At 46.3% G+C, this 19,651-nt stretch overlaps 1 protein-coding gene across 2 annotated transcripts in view; it reads right to left on the bottom strand.

Moving 5' to 3' along the window:
• Positions 1-19,651, bottom strand: part of LRMDA (leucine rich melanocyte differentiation associated) — a 1,257,159-nt gene that overhangs the window by 1,105,079 nt on the left and 132,429 nt on the right. Inside the window, exon 1 of one of the 2 annotated variants that reach the window (XM_032608115.1) lies at positions 4,482-4,976. The exons of the other annotated variant lie outside the window; for it this stretch is intronic. Coding sequence (XP_032464006.1) covers positions 4,482-4,511 — 30 coding nt within the window. The 5' untranslated portion in view covers positions 4,512-4,976. Of the gene's footprint in view, positions 1-4,481; positions 4,977-19,651 lie in introns of those variants that run through there. 2 annotated transcript variants of the gene reach the window in all.

Genomic DNA, 19,651 nt, shown 5'->3' with positions numbered 1-19,651 from the left:
ACAGGCTAGAAACTAAAGAGCTGTAAGTTCAATATGATACCCTCTCCCCTTTCTACACGAGACCCATCTTTCTTCAGAACTCCTTGTGTAACAAATTAAGTCCTGCTTCCAAGCAGAGATGGAAGTTATACACTAAGGAGAGACTGGAGAATCTAGGGATTTCCATCACTCAAATGTCTACTCCATCGGCAGCTTCTTCTGTATTATACGTTCACATTGGTCCCAAGGCCCAAGGTGCTCACCTGAAGACCCATCCCTTTCACCCAAAATGCACCACCATCTTGTACACATCAAAATCATTCAAGACCTCTGCTATATATGAAGCAGAGGCTGAGCTTTCAATGTAGGAACTGAGTTCTTTCCTCATAGGGTCATCAAGGGCTAAGTTTAGTAGGGACTCAAATCAAAACCCCTCGTTTTATACAGGGAAACAGACTCCAGAGGCCTGCCCACTATAACACATCTTTCTTAATGATAGAGCCTGGACCACATCTTGCACCAGGAATAAGGACTTCCAACATGCAGGCCACGGAATTCTTAAATATCCACACGTGGATGTGGATTTTCTTCATCAACAAAATCCAGTGGTGCATCTATCATCAAGTTTCGGCTTCAAGATGAGTCTTCCTAGCTGAAAGGTCTAGAGCTACCTCATGACACCGTGTGGAAGGCCCCAGAAGAGTGTCAGAGCCTGGGGAAAGAGGGACATTTGCTCCCCTTTTGCTCCTGTAGGATTCCACTTCAGAGCAAACAAACACCAAGGACAGCTATCACCATGAAGCATTCGGATCATTCACAATATGTCTAACAAGGATTCCATCAGCTTGTTTTATTCCATGGTCTTAACAGCGCAATATCCCCAGAGAACTAAACAAAGCACAACTTGCTCCTATTCCACAGAGATGAGGACCATGTCTCCAAAATTTTGTAAGAAAACCAACTTGATAAGCCATCTGCATGCTTAGACCACCCTCACGGTAAACTGGAAGCTTTCTGAGATGTGAGTTAAGTCAACCATGTTGAAGGGTCCAAATTGGCTGGAAAAGGCTTCAAAGCAGCAAGCAGTCACTGCCAGGCACTGCAACCAACACTCATAATGAGAGGAGAAACTTATTCAAGAAGTGCTCCTGAGTGGAAGACATGACCTCTCAGGATGTCAGGAAACTTTCTGGAGCATGGGACCACCTAACATAAAACAGGAAGCCAGAAGAGCCAGATCAAAAATAGTTTGCATCTTCAGCAAACAAGAGAAGGGATACAGAGCTTAAGAGATCTTAAATGGCACAGAAGAGCCCATCCAAAGTGAGAAGTCATTGCATTTAGTCAATTCTCTTGATGTTGAGTGAACTGAAGAACAAAGTTTCGTACTTTTAGTTTGCCTACCTTATGTAACATGCACCCCAAGACTTCTACCCTGCGTGGAATTACAGCAGAAAAGGACACCATTATCAGGGAAATGAAAACATATCAAGTTCAAGACCCTTACAGTGAGGAACACCAGACGGAAAAATAAGAATGTCTTGGTGGGACACGCAGATGTACACACAGCCAGCTCCTCTGAGCAGAAGCTGCAGAAAATTACCAAACTGCAGAACACTGAGGGTTTCTCTTTGCAGTTGGGATGGTCTGGCTCCTGAACTTTTCCGTAGTAGTCAGACTGAGAGGCGATCATTTTAGGATGCCTGCCCCCACCCAGGGGTGAGGGATTCTTAAGTTCACAGTACTGGAAGCTCTGTGAGAGTAGAAACAGCTCTGGGCATGAATTTGGGTCTCTGTGCTCCTACTTACTAGCGGTATTATCTTGGATGGGTCACAATCTCATGGAGTCTGTTCCTCTTCTATAAACTAGTTAAACACGAACCACCTCCAAAGGTGTTAAGAATAATGTAACTACTAACATTTATTAAAAGCTTACCACCTGGCTCTTAACTAGTCAACCCTGATTAAACAGCCCCATGAGTCACATATTACCCTGTAAGTTAAAATTGAGGAATAGGATAAGTTGACATATTTAAAGTACACAGCCCTGTCCTGGGCACCTAGTGGCCACTGGGTAAATAGTTATTGAATCAGACCAATATTCCTGTGGCAGGGGTTTCTTATTCCAATGTCTTTCAGGTATGAGATTTCAGTACCCAAATTTCAAGTTTGCATTTATACCTGCAGTTGTATTAATGCCCCTACTTTAATTATCCTAAGCTAGTGGAAAAGGAAGATTGAGGCTTTCGTACTGAATATAAATGATGCATTCAAGCCAAAAGAAGACCAAATGGAGTCAGATCCATGTTAAAAGATTTTTACAGAGAAACGTGTAGGGAGGACCACCTCATCCCCGAGTGTGTGGTGTTACAGGTCTGTGCAACTCCTCAAACCCAGGGTGATGGCCGTCAGCCTACAGCAGCACTGAAAGCAGTGACCGAGTTTCAGCAGAACATCATCCATCTCATTAAATTGTTTAATTTTACGGGTGTTACGGTTTTCATCTCCACACTTAAGCCATCCCTTTATTTGGGGCTTATAAGTCTCTAAATACGAACTTAGAAAAAGTTCTATCTGGTCTTATGTTTGTATACTTAAGCAATATTGTAATAAAAACAGTAATACTGTGGACTTCACAACAAGTGGGGTTCCCCCCCCCTTTATAAGGATCCCACGTTTGAGAAGTACCATGTAATACACATTCAAGGTGCTATATCTTTTTTTTTTTTTTTTTGCGGTACGCGGGCCTCTCACTGTTGTGGCCTCTCCCGTTGCGGAGCACAGGCTCTGGACGTGCAGGCTCAGTAGTGGCCATGGCTCAGGGGCCCAGCTGCTCTGCGGCCTGTGGGATCCTCCCGGACCGGGGCACGAACCTGTGTCCCCTGCATCGGCAGGCGGACTCTCAACCACTGCACCACCAGGGAAGCCCAAGGTGCTGTATCTTATAATGGCTGCAAGAGGGAGAATGCTAAAAAGACCCTAACCCCAAGGCCACCACTCAGATTCACTGATCTAGGAGGTTTAGAATACGGCACACTAATGACCCAACAGCATTTTCCCCAACCTGCCTGCTCCGCTCCTTCCCTGGCAGCTCCATCTGTTTAGAACTGTCCCCAAGGGCCCAAAATGCCTCACCCACAGGTCAGTGAATGTCCTTGGGCAGTTTGGGATGTGCTAAAATCAAGGGGCGCAAAAAAAAAAAAAATCAAGTTTGGGAAACAGGGGAAGAAAAAGGGAAAGGGAGGCACAGGAAGGCGCAGCCCCACTGCCAAGTCTTCCATGAAGCTGCAAGAAGCTACACCCAGAGAACCCTGGGTCTGAAATGCAGAGACCTAGGTTCTGGTGGGTCAGGGACCCTGCTTGGGCAGAGGTCCTCTCCTCCAGCCCTTCCCCCAGCAGCCTTGTTAACTCCCAGAAAGCCCCTTTTCCCTGCCTGCTAAATAAGATGCATCATTTTAACCTCCTTCCCAGGCTGGTACCTCCCTGGTCTGCTCCCTTCTGAACTCTGAGAAGGGGAAACATTCCCTTAGCCCAAAAGTAACCTCAAAATCTAATTCTGCCTACAGTACATGCCTTAGGCAATCCAAGGGGAGAGCCTCAACACCTCAGAACCATTTCTCTAGGGTGTGCAGGGAAAGGTGGGAAGGAGGAGGGCTGGCTTAATCAGAGTTTAAAAGGGACACCTGGCTTCTCCAACAAATAAAAGGCACCTGGTCCCCATAATGGCTGAGTCCATCCCTCCAGCAATGACTAACACCACCTAAGGCTTCACTACAGGGCTGACAGCAAGTAAAGCTGGATGTCTATCACCTCGGGTTGAAACTGGAGTGTTGCCATTTCCCATGGACGCCTGTTAAAGAAATCAGGACCAAAATAAAACTGTAGAACTGTAGCCTTCTACCCACCTCTGATTAGGGGCCTATGGTCAGAAGCCGGAGCAAGTCTGCAGCAGAACCCCCAACCCAGCGCCTGCAGGGATGCATCACGATTTTCACTGTCTTTCATAGATTCCTTCCTCCGAGGGGTAGCGGGGGGAAAATAAAAACCCATAGCTACAATTTATATTCTACAACAGCACTGGTGTACAGACAAATATATTAAAACGTTTCTTTAACCAAGGTTCTTTTTTTTTCTTCTGGTTATGAAAGAAAACTTTTTTTGTGGGCCCGGGAAAGTACCGTGGGCTGTGCGTACTACCCACTCGGCCTGATGGAGAGCTCCGCGGGCTGGCCCCTGGTCAGTGAGCGCTGGGGCTGGAGGGGACCCTGGCGACCTGGGGGCCTCCCCCCTCGTCCCATCCAGGAGGTGTGCCAGGCGCAAATCCGAGCCCGTGCTCACCAAACTCGGGTAGGCCTGGGCATGGAGCCACTCCCCACCTGCCGACGCAGCCCCCTACAGTGAGGCAGGGAGCCCCGTCTAACCTCGGGACGCCGCTCACCCCAGGGCTCCCTCGCCCGACCAAATGTGCCGAGGCGGGGGCGGGGTGGCCCCAGCATACTTACTTGAACTCCACTGACCACAAGCCCAGCCATGGCGACGGAGCGGACGCGCTGTACCGAGTGCGGAGCGCGGAGCAGAGGCGCGGCGGCGGCGGCGGGCAGCTCGGGGCGGCTATTAGTTCCGCACTGGGTGGTCAGCTGACCCGGCGGAAGCCCGAGGCGCGGGCCGGGCGTCTGAACCTCGGCTCAGCTGTGCGCCCGCCGCCAGCGCTGGGCCGGGCCTCGAGCAGGTGAGCCTCATTCAGCGCCCTGCGCGCCGCAACAGGTGCCCACAGCGCCCGCGCCCGACTCACTGGCGAGACCGCCGGGCTTCCCCGTGCCCCGCCCCCGGACTCTACGGCTCAGGAAGGGTCAGGGCAACGGGAATAGCAGCCCCATCTCATGCCCAGAGCCCTGGCGCGTTGGTAGGGGCGCACTGGGGGATGGAGAAGCAGGGAGGTCTCCCATCACGGGCTCCCCATCGCAGCCGTTAGCCAGGGGCGTGTGGAGAGCCAGGACTGTCCTCCATTTCACAATCCGGATTACATAACTGTCCTCAACTGCAGGGAGGAGGGGCATATTGGGAACTCCTGTCCCCAACTCTGAAGGGAAGAGGGCAGTTGAGAGATTGAAAGGACACCTGATGGGGTGGAGTTCCCATTTGCATGGGGAGGAGGGAATTGAATTTTTCTATAAATAAACCACTGGCTCAGCTAATAGCACCCCACTTGACAGGAATACGCCCTGGGAAGAAGTGCTGAATGATGTCCCCAAATTTCAGGCATCCCTTATTCTCTCTTCTCACAGGGAAATGTTAAATGTGAGGCTGGAAGTCGTCCATGGGGTCAGCTCCCCACACACAGCTTTGCCTCATTTGGAAGTGAGGGGTAGCCCCTGCTGCCTCCTGTCTGGGTGAAGTTAGGCCCACGGGACGGGTAAATGGAAGCTCATGCCTGTTCTCAACTGAAAGGACCCTAATTTTCTCTGTATTTTTGCCTTCATACCTCCAGCACCAGGATGCACAAAGCTATCACCAGAATCCAATTCAATGTCACATTATCAGCCATCCCTTATTGCAGCTGAGAGGCAGCCCGGCCTTAACTAGCCTTTCCATCCTGCTCCCTTCATACCAATGAGTATAGGCACCATTCTAATAGAGAAGGGAAAACTGGGTCCTCACGCACCAGACTCCAGGTCTCACAGGCATTCCAGGGACCTCAACTCAGTAGGCCTATTGATGATTGTAGCTCCCCATCTCCATCAAAGGGGGTGTTCACAGGACTTTTCATTGGTCCCTGTGTCTAAACAGCACTTAGAAGGCCCTGGTTGTGCAGCTGACGGTGATGATTACGATACTGGTTCAGCATTTTGTGGCCGTCATGGTTCTCTCTCAGGCCTGGTGCCAACGCACTCTAACGTGGGGGTTGACCTCTGAGGGTTGACCCGCCTGCCCTTCTCTCTGCTGGGAGGAGCGGACACAGCAAAGTGGAGCTGTAAGAACACACACTTGGCTGTGTTTACCTTGGTGGGTTCCAGGAAATGCTTGCAACAAAAGGCCCCACAGGCCAAAAAAGAAAGCTTGCCCTCCAGAGATAAGGGGGATCAAAGGGAATCTTCTGAGGCCTCCTGCCCCGGGCCAGCCCCTCAGGCTCCTCCCTCATTCTCTGCTGGATGCACCCTCTCTGAGTCCATTGTCTACTTTTGTCTGCCTTTCCTGCCTGAAAAGAAGGAAGTGATTCTCTACCCTCCCCCGGGGAACTTTCCCCTTGGCCTTTCTAGATGGGCTTTGACCCGAAGGAGAGAACATGTGGAAATAAACTGACACCTACTCAGAGATGAAACTGGAACCCCACCCCTTCCCCCTACCAGGAGGAGGGTGCTTGAGGTCATTTCACCCACGCCCCTGCCTCCATACACGGCTGCGTCTTCTGAGCATAGAAGGTCTGTTCTGCAGACCCTACTATCCACCAATGACACCAAAGTGAGCAGGGATCTTTGCCACCTTTCCAAACCCCCTCACTGCTGTTCCCTTCTCTACACAGCCCCAGGGCGATCATTCTAAATGCCCGATTTGACCCTACCTGAAATCTTTCAGTGGCCTCCTCCCAATCTAATAATACAGCCCCAAAAATCTTGAGCCCAAAATCATCAAACTAATGTCCCTCAAGATCTTTTAAATCCCATCAACCTTTACCTTTCCTGCCTCCTTTCCTGCTTCTCCCATCCTCTGCTCACCTTTTAGTTGTTGGTTTTGCCTAGAATGCCTCCCCAACCGCTCTGGTCTCAACTAAGTGAACACATCAGGAAGACCAGTTGACTGTAGGGAAGAGGGAATTGGGAAATCACAAAGAATAAAGTTCAGGATATCTCAGATTAAAGTGGACTTTAGGGCTTCCCTGGTGGCGCAGTGGTTGAGAGTTCGCCTGCTGATGCAGGGGACACGGGTTCGTGCCCCGGTCCGGGAAGATCCCACATGCCATGGAGCGGCTGGGCCCATGAGCCATGGCTGCTGAGCCTGCGTGTTCGGAGCCTGTGCTCCGCAGCGGGAGAGGCCACAACAGTGAGAGGCCCGCGTATCGCAAAAAAAAAAAAAAAAAAAAAGTGGACTTTAATGTCAGAAATGAATATAAACTGATGATTATAGGGAGCTATTGAAAATTCTTGAGCAGAGTAAACATTTAATTTTTTTACTGAATGTAGTGGGGAAGGGCTTCTCTAGAAACAGACTGGATTCACCTCTCCCTACTCCCCTCAGCTTTGGGAAGTTAGTCTTCATGACAGAGGAACAAGGAGAAGGAAGGCAAAGGGGAGGGAGAGGAGAAGGAGAAAAAGAATCTGTATCCCTGGACCAAGGAAGATTGGAAGAGTGAGGAGGGGACATTCTTCTACCTCATCACCTTCTTGAGCAAAAAGGAAAATTTAATAGAAATAGAAAAAGGTAAAAAAGAAAGTGAGAAAGAAGGGAAACTATAAAGGAGAGAAAAAAAGAAATAGCAAAAGGTAAGTTTTTTTAGGTAACATGGTCCTCCCCTTGGGAGCTGGCCCAGAAGTGGGCAAATGAGTCCTTTGGAATACAAGGAGTTTACAAAAGTCAACAGGGGGAATGAGTCTTGTTGAGGTTTCTCCCTGAACACAGCTCTTCCTGCCCCTGCCCCAAGAGCACTGAGGGAAAGGGAAAGTTCATGCAGTCATCCAAGTTCTTCCTCAGTCCCCTTGCCCCACTCCTCAGCCAACAGAGAGGGAGCTGCAGGCACCCCCTGCCTTACCCTATTTATACCATAGCCCCTCTGCCCCAGCTTCCAAGGACCAGGCACTGTGCCAGGCACTGAGGGTACACATGACAGAGATATACCCTTTAGGAGAGGTTCATGCTTAGACATTTACAGTACTATGTCAACCTGAAGTGCTATAATTGTAATCCTGTTTTCTGAAACCAAAATTGAGACATGTAGCCCAATATGTATAGTACACTCAAGAGGACCACAGAACAGAAAGAGTTCAGATCAAACCTGGGCTGAATTCTGGAGTTCTAACATGCATATATGGAGAGTGAGAAGGCTCAACACATATAGCTAGACACTTCCTTATTGCCCTTGATGAAGAAGGCAATATTTTATTCCCACTGTCATCTTTGTTATTATTCTTCTTCTTTGGCAGAAGAGACCTTTTCCCCTAGAGTCCTTCCTCCATCACATTCCTGGGGATAAAAAGGAAGATCCTGTTTATTTCCAATCAAGGGAGTTGATTCTGGGGTCGGCCAGAACCAGCGAAACAGGAACTGATTCCTTAAATCTTCCAACTCCGTGCATCAGCAGCTGAAAGAAAGACAGGGCCAGTTAACAAAGTTTTATTAGCATTCCTTTCTATCCTGAATTTCTGTTCAGCCTGACCTCGTTTCTTTCAGGCTCAGCCCAAGCAGGTTAAGATGGTTGCTGTAATTAATCACGCCCCAGCCCCTAGTTCAGACTCACCACATTAGATTTCAATGAAAAAAAAAAAAAAAAAAAGCTGGATGTCTGCATACAAAATGCTCTTCGTTGCCGAAGCAGCCTCCTTTCAGCCTAAAAGAAGGAGTCTGGGAAGTGTAGGAAAGAGGGAAGGTTTCCAGGCCCCTCTCTGCATGTGAGGGGACTGAGGATGATCTATACTCCAAAACACCTCTCCGCTCTCCCAATCCGAACAATTAAAAATTTTAATATATATTAAATGCAATCATAATGTCTGGCATGAGTCTTCGTCGCACAGATGTTAGTTTATTATTTACTATTATCATAATCATTATTATCATTATTAATTCTCAGTGCCTCAGATTTCCCTTCTCTTTAGATCTTAAAAGGTTCTGTTGTTGTCTCTCTACTAAAATACAAACATTAGCAAGGAGTGGGGAAGTGAGCAGGTTTGGGGAAGGTGAGTGGGAAAGGGGTTTCTGCTTTGCTTCTGTGATTTTTTGCAACATGCAAATACTACGTTGTAATTAAAAACAAAGAGAGGAGGGAGATTGGCGTGGAAAAGGCAGGGGGAAAAAAGAATTTACAAATGAAACTGCCATCTGCTGATTTCTTAGCATTATTTTCACAAATCCTGAAAATAGCAATGAGAAACCAATCTTATTCCCCAATTTGCCTGGAACTTGACAGATACTCTAAGTCCTTAGCTGGGCTCAGGAGCAAGGTCATCTCTGACTTGGGGAGAGGGGCTCATATTGGACTTTTGAGAGGGAAAGGGATCCTTGACCAGAAGAACCTGTTCAACTTTATACTGTCCAGTGGGGAAGAAGGGAGCAGTGTCTAAGCCCCAACTACCCTTCCAGAATCCCAGCTTGGCTTGGAAAGTTTCTGCCACTTAGAGGTTGAGGAACCTCCCCCAACCTCAATTAAAATATATGGAACTAACCAGAGAAAGACAAATATCATATGATATCGCCTATATGTGGAATCTAAAAAAAGTCTACAAATGAACTTATCTACAAAACCGAAATAGTTACAGATGTAGAAAATAAACTTATGGTTACCGGTGCGGGGGTAGGGAGGGATAAGTTGGGAGATAGGGATTGACACATACACACTACTATATATAAAATATATAACTAAGGACCTACTGTATAGCACAGGGAACTCTACTCAATACTCTGTAATGGCCTATATGGGAAAAGAATCTAAAAAAGCGTGGATATATGTATATGTATAACTCACTTTGACTCAATATGACTCACTTTGCTGTACACCTAAAACTAACATAACACTGTAAATCAATTATACCACAATAAAAATTTTTTAAAAAAAGAATTATGAGACTTTCAGCATGTCACAAAAAAATATATAGAACTCAGAAAATGACATTCTGATTCAGTAGGTGGTACCGTAGCATCTCTATTTTTCTCAAGTACGTTCAAGTCATTAGGATTTGTGATAACCCAAATTCACTGCTTCATCTACTCCAGCTACTGATATGGAAACCAAGCCCTAGAGAGTAGAAAGGAATTACCCAAGGTCACCCAGCCAATGAGCAGCTGATCCCAGGCCAGAGCTGTGATCTTCTGAACAAAACATGATTCCTCCTATGTCCCAATAAGAACAGGATAAAGAGACGGGAGGAGTGCCAGAAAGATGCCATTTCACATCTAATCACTTCTTGTCACGTTGTAACCATTTTCCTCATGTGGAGCCCCACGCTGATGGATCAGAAATAACATTTTCAAACTTATATCTGCAAGGAAATGGCTATTAATGTTCTTCCTCTCCTTTTAGAGTGCTGAGGAATACATATTAATTTTCTCTCTACTTTTATTGCCTATTTGCAAATTGTATTCACTACCCAGTGCTCCAATTTGTCCTACCCCTGAAGAGATTAGGATGAATAAATGTGTTCCTGGAAATAAAAGAAAAAATTTGTCACTGAGATTTATAATTATTTACAGGGATTATTTTAGAATATATGGGGGGGCAATAATAATAATGTGCATACGAGGGTTCTGGCATGATTTACCAGTATTAATTTAGCGTCTCTTCCCACTTCTTCGAAAGGAAGCCCAGCTCTCTCTGCAGCTCTGAGCCAGGGGCAAAACAGCTGTCAGCTGCACCTGGCACCACCAGCACCCGAGGCTGAGGGTCAGATGAATGGCTGGTCAAGGCTTATAGTGGCCAGAGTCCTGGGTTCAAGACCTAGCTTTGCTACCAACCAGTTGGGTGCCCGTGGAGACTCTTTCACTCCTAACATCTTCAGTTTCCTTAAACGTAGACTAACTGATCTAAGGAGCTATTTATTACTAAAATAAGAATACAAGTAAGTGTGTACATCTCCCCAAAATAAGAAGAACGAATATACTCATTAGTAAATATTTAGTAAGCACGTACTATGTGTCAGCACTGAGGGTAGAATAAGGACCAAGACAGATACAGTCCTTACTCCCATGAGGTTTACATGGAAGACACAGGTAACAAGCAGATAAATAATATAAGTTCAAGTCTGTGAAATACATAATCTCAGAAAGCGTTGACATGTGCTATGAAGACAAAAGCAGACAATGTGAGAGAGAGTCGGGGTGGAGATGCTAATTTAGATACAATGTCCAAGGTCTCTGTGAGAAGTTCAGAGCCTTTCTCCTGTGAAATCCTGGATGAGCAGAGCATGGACCGGACCTCAGCCCCACTCACAATGCTTCTGTGATGCCCAAACCGCACAGCTTCAGACAGCTGTGGGGTGTTCTGGGGAGGCTTCTCTAAGGGGAGCAATAATTGAGCTGAAGTCTGAATAATAAGATGGAACCAGCCAAAGATGGAAGAAGACTTGGGAGAAGGGTTTTCCAGGCAGAGGGAACAGCAAATGCAAAAGCTATGAGCGTTCTCTTAGTCTTGTGTTGTCGTGTTGTCACTTTGCTTGTGCTTGAGTGGTGAACTTGAATTCAAGTGCTTCCAAGGGTAGAGTCACCCCAGCCAGAAAGATGAGTATCCCAGGACAACTGCATCAGGCTTTGGATGGCTCCAGAGCACAGGTGGGCTGAGACCTCAAGATGCTGCAGCTGGAAGAAGAGACATTCACAGGCACACAGAAGTTCTACAGCTCTATAAAGCATCTGCAATTTTCGTGGAGAAGAAAACACAGAAGAATCACTAACCTTGATACATGACTGCACTGGCACAGACTGTCACAGACACACAAATGCACACAAACACACACGTAAGTGCATACACAAGAGACACATGCCAATGCGAGAATCACGGGTTCCATCTCATGGCTATGATCTGAGCCCTGAACCGCAATCCGAGACACACCCTGGCCGCCCATCTACTACAATAGCTACTACCGGCCAGTAGAGAATGCAGACACTTTATAGATTGTTGGTACTTGGAACCCAGAGGGTTTATAACTTTTCCTGAGGTACTGGAAATTCATTCATTCAATTCATTTATTCAAAAATATGTATTGAGTGCTGGCTGTATGCTTGACACTACTCTGGGGACAGAGCAGTAAAGAAAACAAAGCTTCTACCCTTGTGGAGCTTACTTTCAGTAGGGGGATAGATAACAAACAAATAAATACAGAGTATGTCAGGTGGTGCTAAGTAAGAGAACAATAAAGCAGAAAAGGGGGATAAAAAGTGCCAGGGGTAGACGGGGGGATCAAAAGGCCCCACTAAGAAAGTGATATTTAGGCCAAGACCTGTGGGAAGCAAGGGAGAACCAGGTGGACATCTAGGGGGAAAATAATGTTCCAGGCGGCCAGAACAGCAAGTGCAAAGGCCCTGAGGCAGGAGGTTGCTTTGCAGGTTTGGGAAACAGCAAAGATGTCAGAGTGGCTGGGGTGGAGTAAGCAACGGGGAGAATAATAGTAAATGAAATCATGGGGCAGAGTGTAGGGCGGGGATGAGGGGGGCAGATCGTCTATCACCTGATGGGCTGAAGTTAGGACTTGGGCTTGCACTCCAAATGAGATGGAGAGGCTTGAGCAGAGGACCCATATTTTGTAAGTATTGTTCTGGCTGCTGTATTTAGAACAGACCAGGGACAGGAAAGGGCAGAAGCAGGGAGACCAAACAGTGGGCTATGGCAGGAATCCTGGAGACAGGGAACAGCACCCAGGTATATCTTGAAGAGGGCATCAACAGAATTTCCTGATGGGTTTGACATGGAGAGTATGAGAAACACAGGAATCAAGGATAACTCCAAGATTTTGACCTGAGCAACTAGAAGGATGGAGCTGTCACACTGAAATGGATGAGCAGATTAGGGGAAGGGGGGAATCAGGGGATCATTAGACCTAAGAAGTCTGGTATGACTTTGAGACATGTAAGTGGAAATGTCAAGGAGGAAGCTGAACATATGAAAGTGAAGGAAACAGATCTGTACCAGAGTTAGAAATTTCAGAGTCCTCAGCTTTCAGATGGCATTGAAAGCCACGCGAGAGGATGAAAAAGATCTGAAGACTGGGCCCTAGAGCACTAACAGTCAGAGGTCAAGAAGAAGGGGAGGAACCACAGAGAGACTGAGAATGAGCGGCTAGAGAGGTAAGGAGAAACCAAAAGCAAGTCAGGCCCTAGAAACCAAGAAAAGAAAGTGATCAAAGAGATGGAGTTCCAACATAATGACCAATTCAGCCAAGGATCATCAGGGGATGTTGAAAGCATTGGGTGAACAGGAAATTCACATGGTCTCAAAGTATCCTCCCACAGATTGCCTATAAATTACAAAGGGGAAAACATACCTTTACAGTGAAGAGATCTGGCAGTCACAACCTACCCAAGAGCTCAAACTTAGCATCTCCAAGGGTGAGACAACCTGACAATACCGACCTCTGATGGGATACAATAGGAAGTACACACCACCCACATGCTATTCCTGCCAAAACGTTTGGCCAGAATCTACTCATGAGGAAACAGACAAATCCAAAAAGTGGAACATCCTTCAAGACAACAGTTCTAACTTGGAAGGTATTATGCTTTGTCTGAAATAAATCAGACAGAGAAAGACAAATATTTTATGTTATCACATATATGGAATCTAAAAAATAAAACAAACTAGTGAATATAACAGAAAAGAAACAGACTCACAGATATAAAAGAACAAACTAGTGGTTACCAGTGGGGAGAGGGAAGCAGGGAGGGGTAAGATAGAGGTTGGGAATTAAGAGGTACAAACTACTATGTATAAAACAAATAAGCTACAAGGATATATTGTATAGCTCAGGGAACACAGCCAATATTTTATAATAACTCTGAATGGAATATAATCTTTGAATTTGTGAATCACTATACTTACATAATATTGTAAATCAAGTATATCTCAATAAAGAGAGAGAGAGAGAGAGAGAGAGAGAGAGAGAGAGAAAGAGAGAGAGAGAGAGAGAGAGAGAGAATGGGACTAGACTGTCCAAAATGTCATATCATCAGGGGGAAAAAAGGAGGTAGGGAGGAATGTTCTAGATTAAAATAGACTAAAGAGACATGACAACCAAGTGCAACGCATGGTCCTTTATTAGCTACTGGAACTGAGGAAAAAGCTAAAAAGACATTTTAGGGACAATTGGGAATATTTAAATTGGAACCATTTGATGATATTACTGATGATATTAAATTAACATTACTTTCCTCAGGTGTGCTAACTGTATTGTGGTTTCATAAGAGGTGTTCTTTCCTTAGGAGATGCAAGCTGAAGAAATTAAGATAAACATCAAGATGTCTACAGCTTGCAAATGGTTCAAGGGGAAAAAAGTGTGTGTGTGTGTGTGTGTGTGTGTGTACGTGCGTGTGGGGGGGTACATGTTACATGGTAACATGTTAAGAGCTGAAGAGTCTAGGGGAAGGGACTTGGCCGTTCATTATCCCGTTCTTTAAATTTCTTAGAAGTTTGAAATTTTTTATAAATAAAATGTTGGAATAAAAGAAAGAAGGAGTGATTAACTTGTCCAGCGCTACTTGAGGTCAAGTAAATTGAGGACAGAGAGTTCACCACTGGATTTAACAACAGGGAGGTCATTGGTGACCTTGCAGATGGGGAGAGCTCAGAAGAGGCAGGCAAGGGCCAGATCATAAAGAGCTACACAGGCCTAACCGTGACCACAGTAGGAGTAAAGTGCTCACATTTGTGGTGGAGGGCAACTGGTCTCACAGTTGTGGGGAGGATGGATTAGGAGGGGGAGAGCAAGCACGGGAAAGTGTCCTCACAGGCTCTGAAAGTGCAGCCCCACTCGCCATGAAGGGTGGTGAGGGCCTGAAGGGAGAGATTGCAAAGAGACTGCAGCCCAATTGCTAAGACTTCATGTCTGTTTGGGAGTCGAGGATGAGGGAGCCAAGATGGTGCCATTCACCAAAATACCTGATGGGGAGGGGCAGGGGGACTTGATGCATTTAAGTCTACATGCATTGTGCCCTCCTGAGGGACGCAGCAGATGGGACACCCTAGGATCAACATCAGCATGTGACAATAATGTAAATGCAGCACGTTGAGGACCTGGTGAATCATGCCCCCACTGTGCTCTGTGCATCTGATAAGCCAGGACTTCGGGTGTGACAGTGACCTGGCGGGCGATGCCTTTGTTCCTAAAGTCTCCTCGTCCTGGGGAGCCCCTATCCCAAACCCCTTCCCAGTGCTGCTCACCTTTTTGGCAAGCTTTCTCCAATGCTCCAGCTCTCTGCTCCGGGGTCTGAAACATCATTGTATAGCCTCTCCCATGTGCCTGGCATTAATGCCTGCTATTTGGTGTTGCTATGTACATTTATTTCTGTCCCTCTCTTCCCAACTAGGTGATCAGTTCCTTGAATGTAGGGAACCCAGTTTATATCTCAAGATATTCCCAGCCTTGCCCAGAATAGGCCATCTATAAACTGGGAAGAAGAGAAGGACAGAGGGAGGAGGACGACAAAGACCAACACTTAATATTCCCCCTAAAAGCTCACCATGCTGACTCCCAGATGTGGGGACCACTTCTACCAGTGGCGGTGGAGTTACTTAGAGGCCACTGCTGCCAGCATCCCGGATTCCTGAGTTAGAACCCCTGGTAGGAAGCCTCCCTGAAACAGCCCACGGTGCTCTCTCCCAAAGCTGTTTGCAGTAAGTGACTCACCCAATTAAGAGTATCTACATAACAAAGCCTCACCAAGCTGCAGAGGTCACGCAGACTGTGAAGTGTGTCTTTAGTGTGCAGGGAGAAGGTTCACTAATTACCAGTCATTTCCACCCCTCAAGAGCCTGTCAGCTTTTGAGATGCAGGGGATAAAAGAATCCCCAAATTCCCACCCCACACCAATCACTGCTCCCTCCCCAACCCTCCCCTGCACTTCAAACCTGTGACTAACAAAGTGCCAGGGACGGGCCTCTGCCCACCTGGCCCAGCGCCTGGAGGAAGGAAGGAGAGGAAAGAGGTTGCCTCTGATTGGGAGCATGTTTTAGTAAAAGGAAACTGGGAGGGGCAAGGGAGCAAAGAGAGTTCTAACGGCGCTGCTGCGTGGCCTCCGTTAAACAAGCAAAACTTGTATTGTTTTATCTCGATTTATAAAGGTGATAAGTGTTTGCAGTAGAAACTACAGGTAGGCAAGGAGAAAGCTAAAATCACTCACGATCCCACCCCCTGCGATGACCAGCGGCTGGTCGCACCTCACAGCCTGCTTCCTGGGTGACATGTATTAAACATGGGTGTGCGCGTGTTCCTGCTCTTTCATAACCCGTGTTTTCATTTAATGAAATATTTCAAATGGCTTTTGCTCCACGAGCACACAGAAAGAAAGCTGGCAGGGATGCTGACTTGGGCTAGCAAAGAAGATGTGTTTGAGCATCAGAGCACAGGAGGGAGGCATTGCCAGAATTTCTGAAAGCTGAAGGAGGCCATTGTGAGGCAGGAAAGGGCCCTGACCTTTGGAATTCAAATGACTTCCTCTCTATGAACCTCCGTTTCCTCATCTGTAAAATGGGAGTAACACTGCATGCCTTATAGGATTGTTGTGATGATTAAGGGAAATCTTGGTTGTGAAAGGACTATACAAGCATTGGACATTTTATTCCTCGTTTTAATAGGCATTCATTCGTGGGACTTCCCTGGTGGTCTAGTGGTTAAGACTCCGTGCTTCCACTGCAGGGGGCACGGATTCGATCCCTGGTCCGGGAACTAAGAGCCTGCATGTCACAAGCCATGGCCAAAAGAAAGTGTCCATTCGTGCCTTTTCTTTTTTTTACTTAGCCCTTGGCTAGTCTGTGTTGGGAATAAAAAGAAGGCATCTGGTTCAGCCCTAGAGGAGCTTAAAATCTAACTGGGAAGTTGAGCATACACATATGCAAACACAGAGTTAAACAATATGAATAGCTAATAAAAGATGTCATCAATTAGTAGATAATTAAGTGTCAGATGAGTGGCACAGACGGCACTCCAGGGGTTCAGAGGTAAGAAAGAACCTGCCGGATAATAATAATAACCACTTCGAGCACTTTCTATATGCCAGGCACACACGAGCATTGTCTCATTTCATTTACCCACTGACCTATGAGGTAGGTACCATCATTACATCCATTTTGCACAGGAGGAAATTGAAACCTCAGAGAGGCTAAGAACCTTGCCCCAAGTCACACATCTAGGAAGTGTGGCGGAGTGGAACCAAGCAGCTGGACCCCGGGGCCCACCACACTGAAACCTATGATCTACTCTGATGGAGGTGGGGGAGGGGAAGCCAAGCCCCGTGCTGAATGGTACAAGAGGGAACCTTAGAAACAAAGATGGGACTGAGGAGGGTGGCCTGGTGTGAGGGAGAAGATCCCAGTCTGGCCGGATGGCTAGTCTGCACGAACAGTGGAAGCTTTCATGGTAAGAAGATTGAAGGAGAGGAGCTAAAGCATGTGAAACTTTTTTTTGGTAGAAAACAGGTCACCTAGAAGGGCTTGAGGCAACCGAAGGTCCAATGAAAGCAGTTCTGGGGAAGTGGGGCTGGCAGGAGACACCTTAGGAGGCTGTTAGATGAAGGTGAGGAGGACTGAAGCTGGGGCAGAAGCACCCAGGGGTAGGCGGACAACCATCCTTCCGAGAAAGCCCTTGTTCCTCTGGTTTTTCATCTCTGTGACATTTTGAGCTCATCTACATTTCGTTCCCACAAGCTCCGGCCTCCTTTTGGCATGTTTACTAACTTCTTTCACACTTTGGTTCTGCAAGAAATAGCTCATTCATTCATTCCATCAGCTACCACGCCAAAGGGAGAATCAATCTGCACAAACTGGGGGTTAATTATCATTAAAAGGGGAGGAGGCTGAAGATGATGCTGATATCCGGCAGAGCTGACCCTCCCCAGACTCCCCAGTCCTCCCAGCCTCTCAAGCCCGGTGGGGGACCAGTGTCCCCATATCAGCCAGCTCCACAGGCCACTGCTGCCATTTCTCACTCCACACCCTACCATCCCTGCTGAAGGGGCTGGTCCCCCACCAGCGAATGGCAAAAAGACTGCCTTTTCTTCTGAAGAAGCAGTACGGGGAGACTGAAGACATGGCAAGGCCTTTGGCTCTTCAAGCAAAACTTAGAGAATGTGACAGAAGAACCACATGGTAGAAAGAAGGTTCAGTAGCAAAGGTGGGGACAAAGAAAGAAAAAGCTTTGAAAAGGTATTCATGTAACCAATATTTATTGAATATTGTTGATGTACATGGCAGACTCTGCAGGGAACAAAAGCAGGGTGACATCGTTTGTGCCCTTAATGCTGTAGAAAAGGTGGCGGGGTGTGGGGGGAAGGAAGGGAAGAAGTAGAGCTAGAAATAGAAAAAGAAAGAAAAAGTAGAATAAACACTGAACCCAGAGACATGAAGCATCCTGGCCAAAGTCAGGGGTTGGGGAGAGTGCAGGGCAGTGTGGAGGAGAAACCTACCTCTTCCTTGATTCTACCCTATACTCACACACAAGACCTCAAACACTTCAGGCTACCACCTGCCCAAGGAAATGTAGCCCAGAGGCGTTCCCATGCCATTGATTGCATTCCACAAACATCTTTTGAGCACTGCAAAGTGCCAAGCACTTAAGCTCTTGAACTCTGCTGAGAAGAATCAGAGGTGATTGTCATCTAAGGTGGTTGATTTGACAGTGTCCTTGATGCCTTAGAAACTTTAATCAGACATACCGAGTGGCACTGAGGCTTATGGGGACAGAAGACTAGAAGTAAAAGGGAGAAATTCTGTACATTCCCCCACCAGATGGGGATAATCTTTCTTTTCTCACTGGGCTTTGTTAAGAGGTAAGTAATGTAAAGTTATGAGGCTACAGTAGAACAGTGTCCAAGACACAGTAGGTATTCTATAAAGTCACCTGAACATTATGTTTTCTCACTCAATTCCGGCATGACTGACTCTCATTGCTGAATTTACCAGTTTTTCTGTTGAAATCGTTGCCTGGCTAGGTTGGAGGTATTCAGTCAGGCTGCTTGGTGTTGGGGTCCCCATCACTACTACCCATCCTAGGAGCCCACGGCCACAACTAAGAAGTAATCACCATCATGGGAATGTAAGTTGGTGCAGCCACTACGGAAAATAGTATGGAAGTTCCTCAGAAGACTAAAAATAGAGCTACCATATGATTCTGTGTTCCCACTCCTGGGCATATACCCAGACAAAACTATAATTCAGGAAGATACATGCACCCCTATGTTCATAGCAGCACTATTCACAATAGCCAAGACATGGAAACAACCTAAATGTCCGTCAACAGATGTGGTACATATATACAATGGAATATTACTGAGCCATAAAAAAAGAACGAAATAATGCCATTTGCAGCAACATGGATGCAACTAGAGATTATCATACTAAGTGAAGTAAGTCAGAAAGACAAATACCATATGATATCACTTATATGTGGAATCTAAAATATAGCACAAATGAACCTATCTATGAAACAGAAACAGAATCACGGACATAGAGAATAGACTTGTGGTTGCCAAGGGGTAGGCAGGGAGGGAGAGGGATGGACTGGGAGTTTGGGGTTAGTAGATGCAAACTATTACATTTAGAATGGAAAAACAACAAGGTCCTAATATATAGCACAGGGAACTATATCCAATCTCCTGGGATAAACCATAATGGAAAAGAATATAAAAAAAAGAATGTATATATGTGTATAACTGAATCACTTTGCTGTACAGCAGAATTCTGAATAACTGTAAATTATTCAATTCTGAATAACTGTAAATCAACTATACTTCAATTTAAAAACATAAAGAAAAATAAGAAGTAATCACC

This window comes from Phocoena sinus, chromosome 16, assembly GCF_008692025.1.
Source record: "Phocoena sinus isolate mPhoSin1 chromosome 16, mPhoSin1.pri, whole genome shotgun sequence".
NCBI lineage: Eukaryota > Metazoa > Chordata > Mammalia > Artiodactyla > Phocoenidae > Phocoena > Phocoena sinus.
The sequence above is the reverse complement of the archived record's forward strand: the minus strand, read 5'-3'. Positions and strand labels throughout refer to the sequence as shown.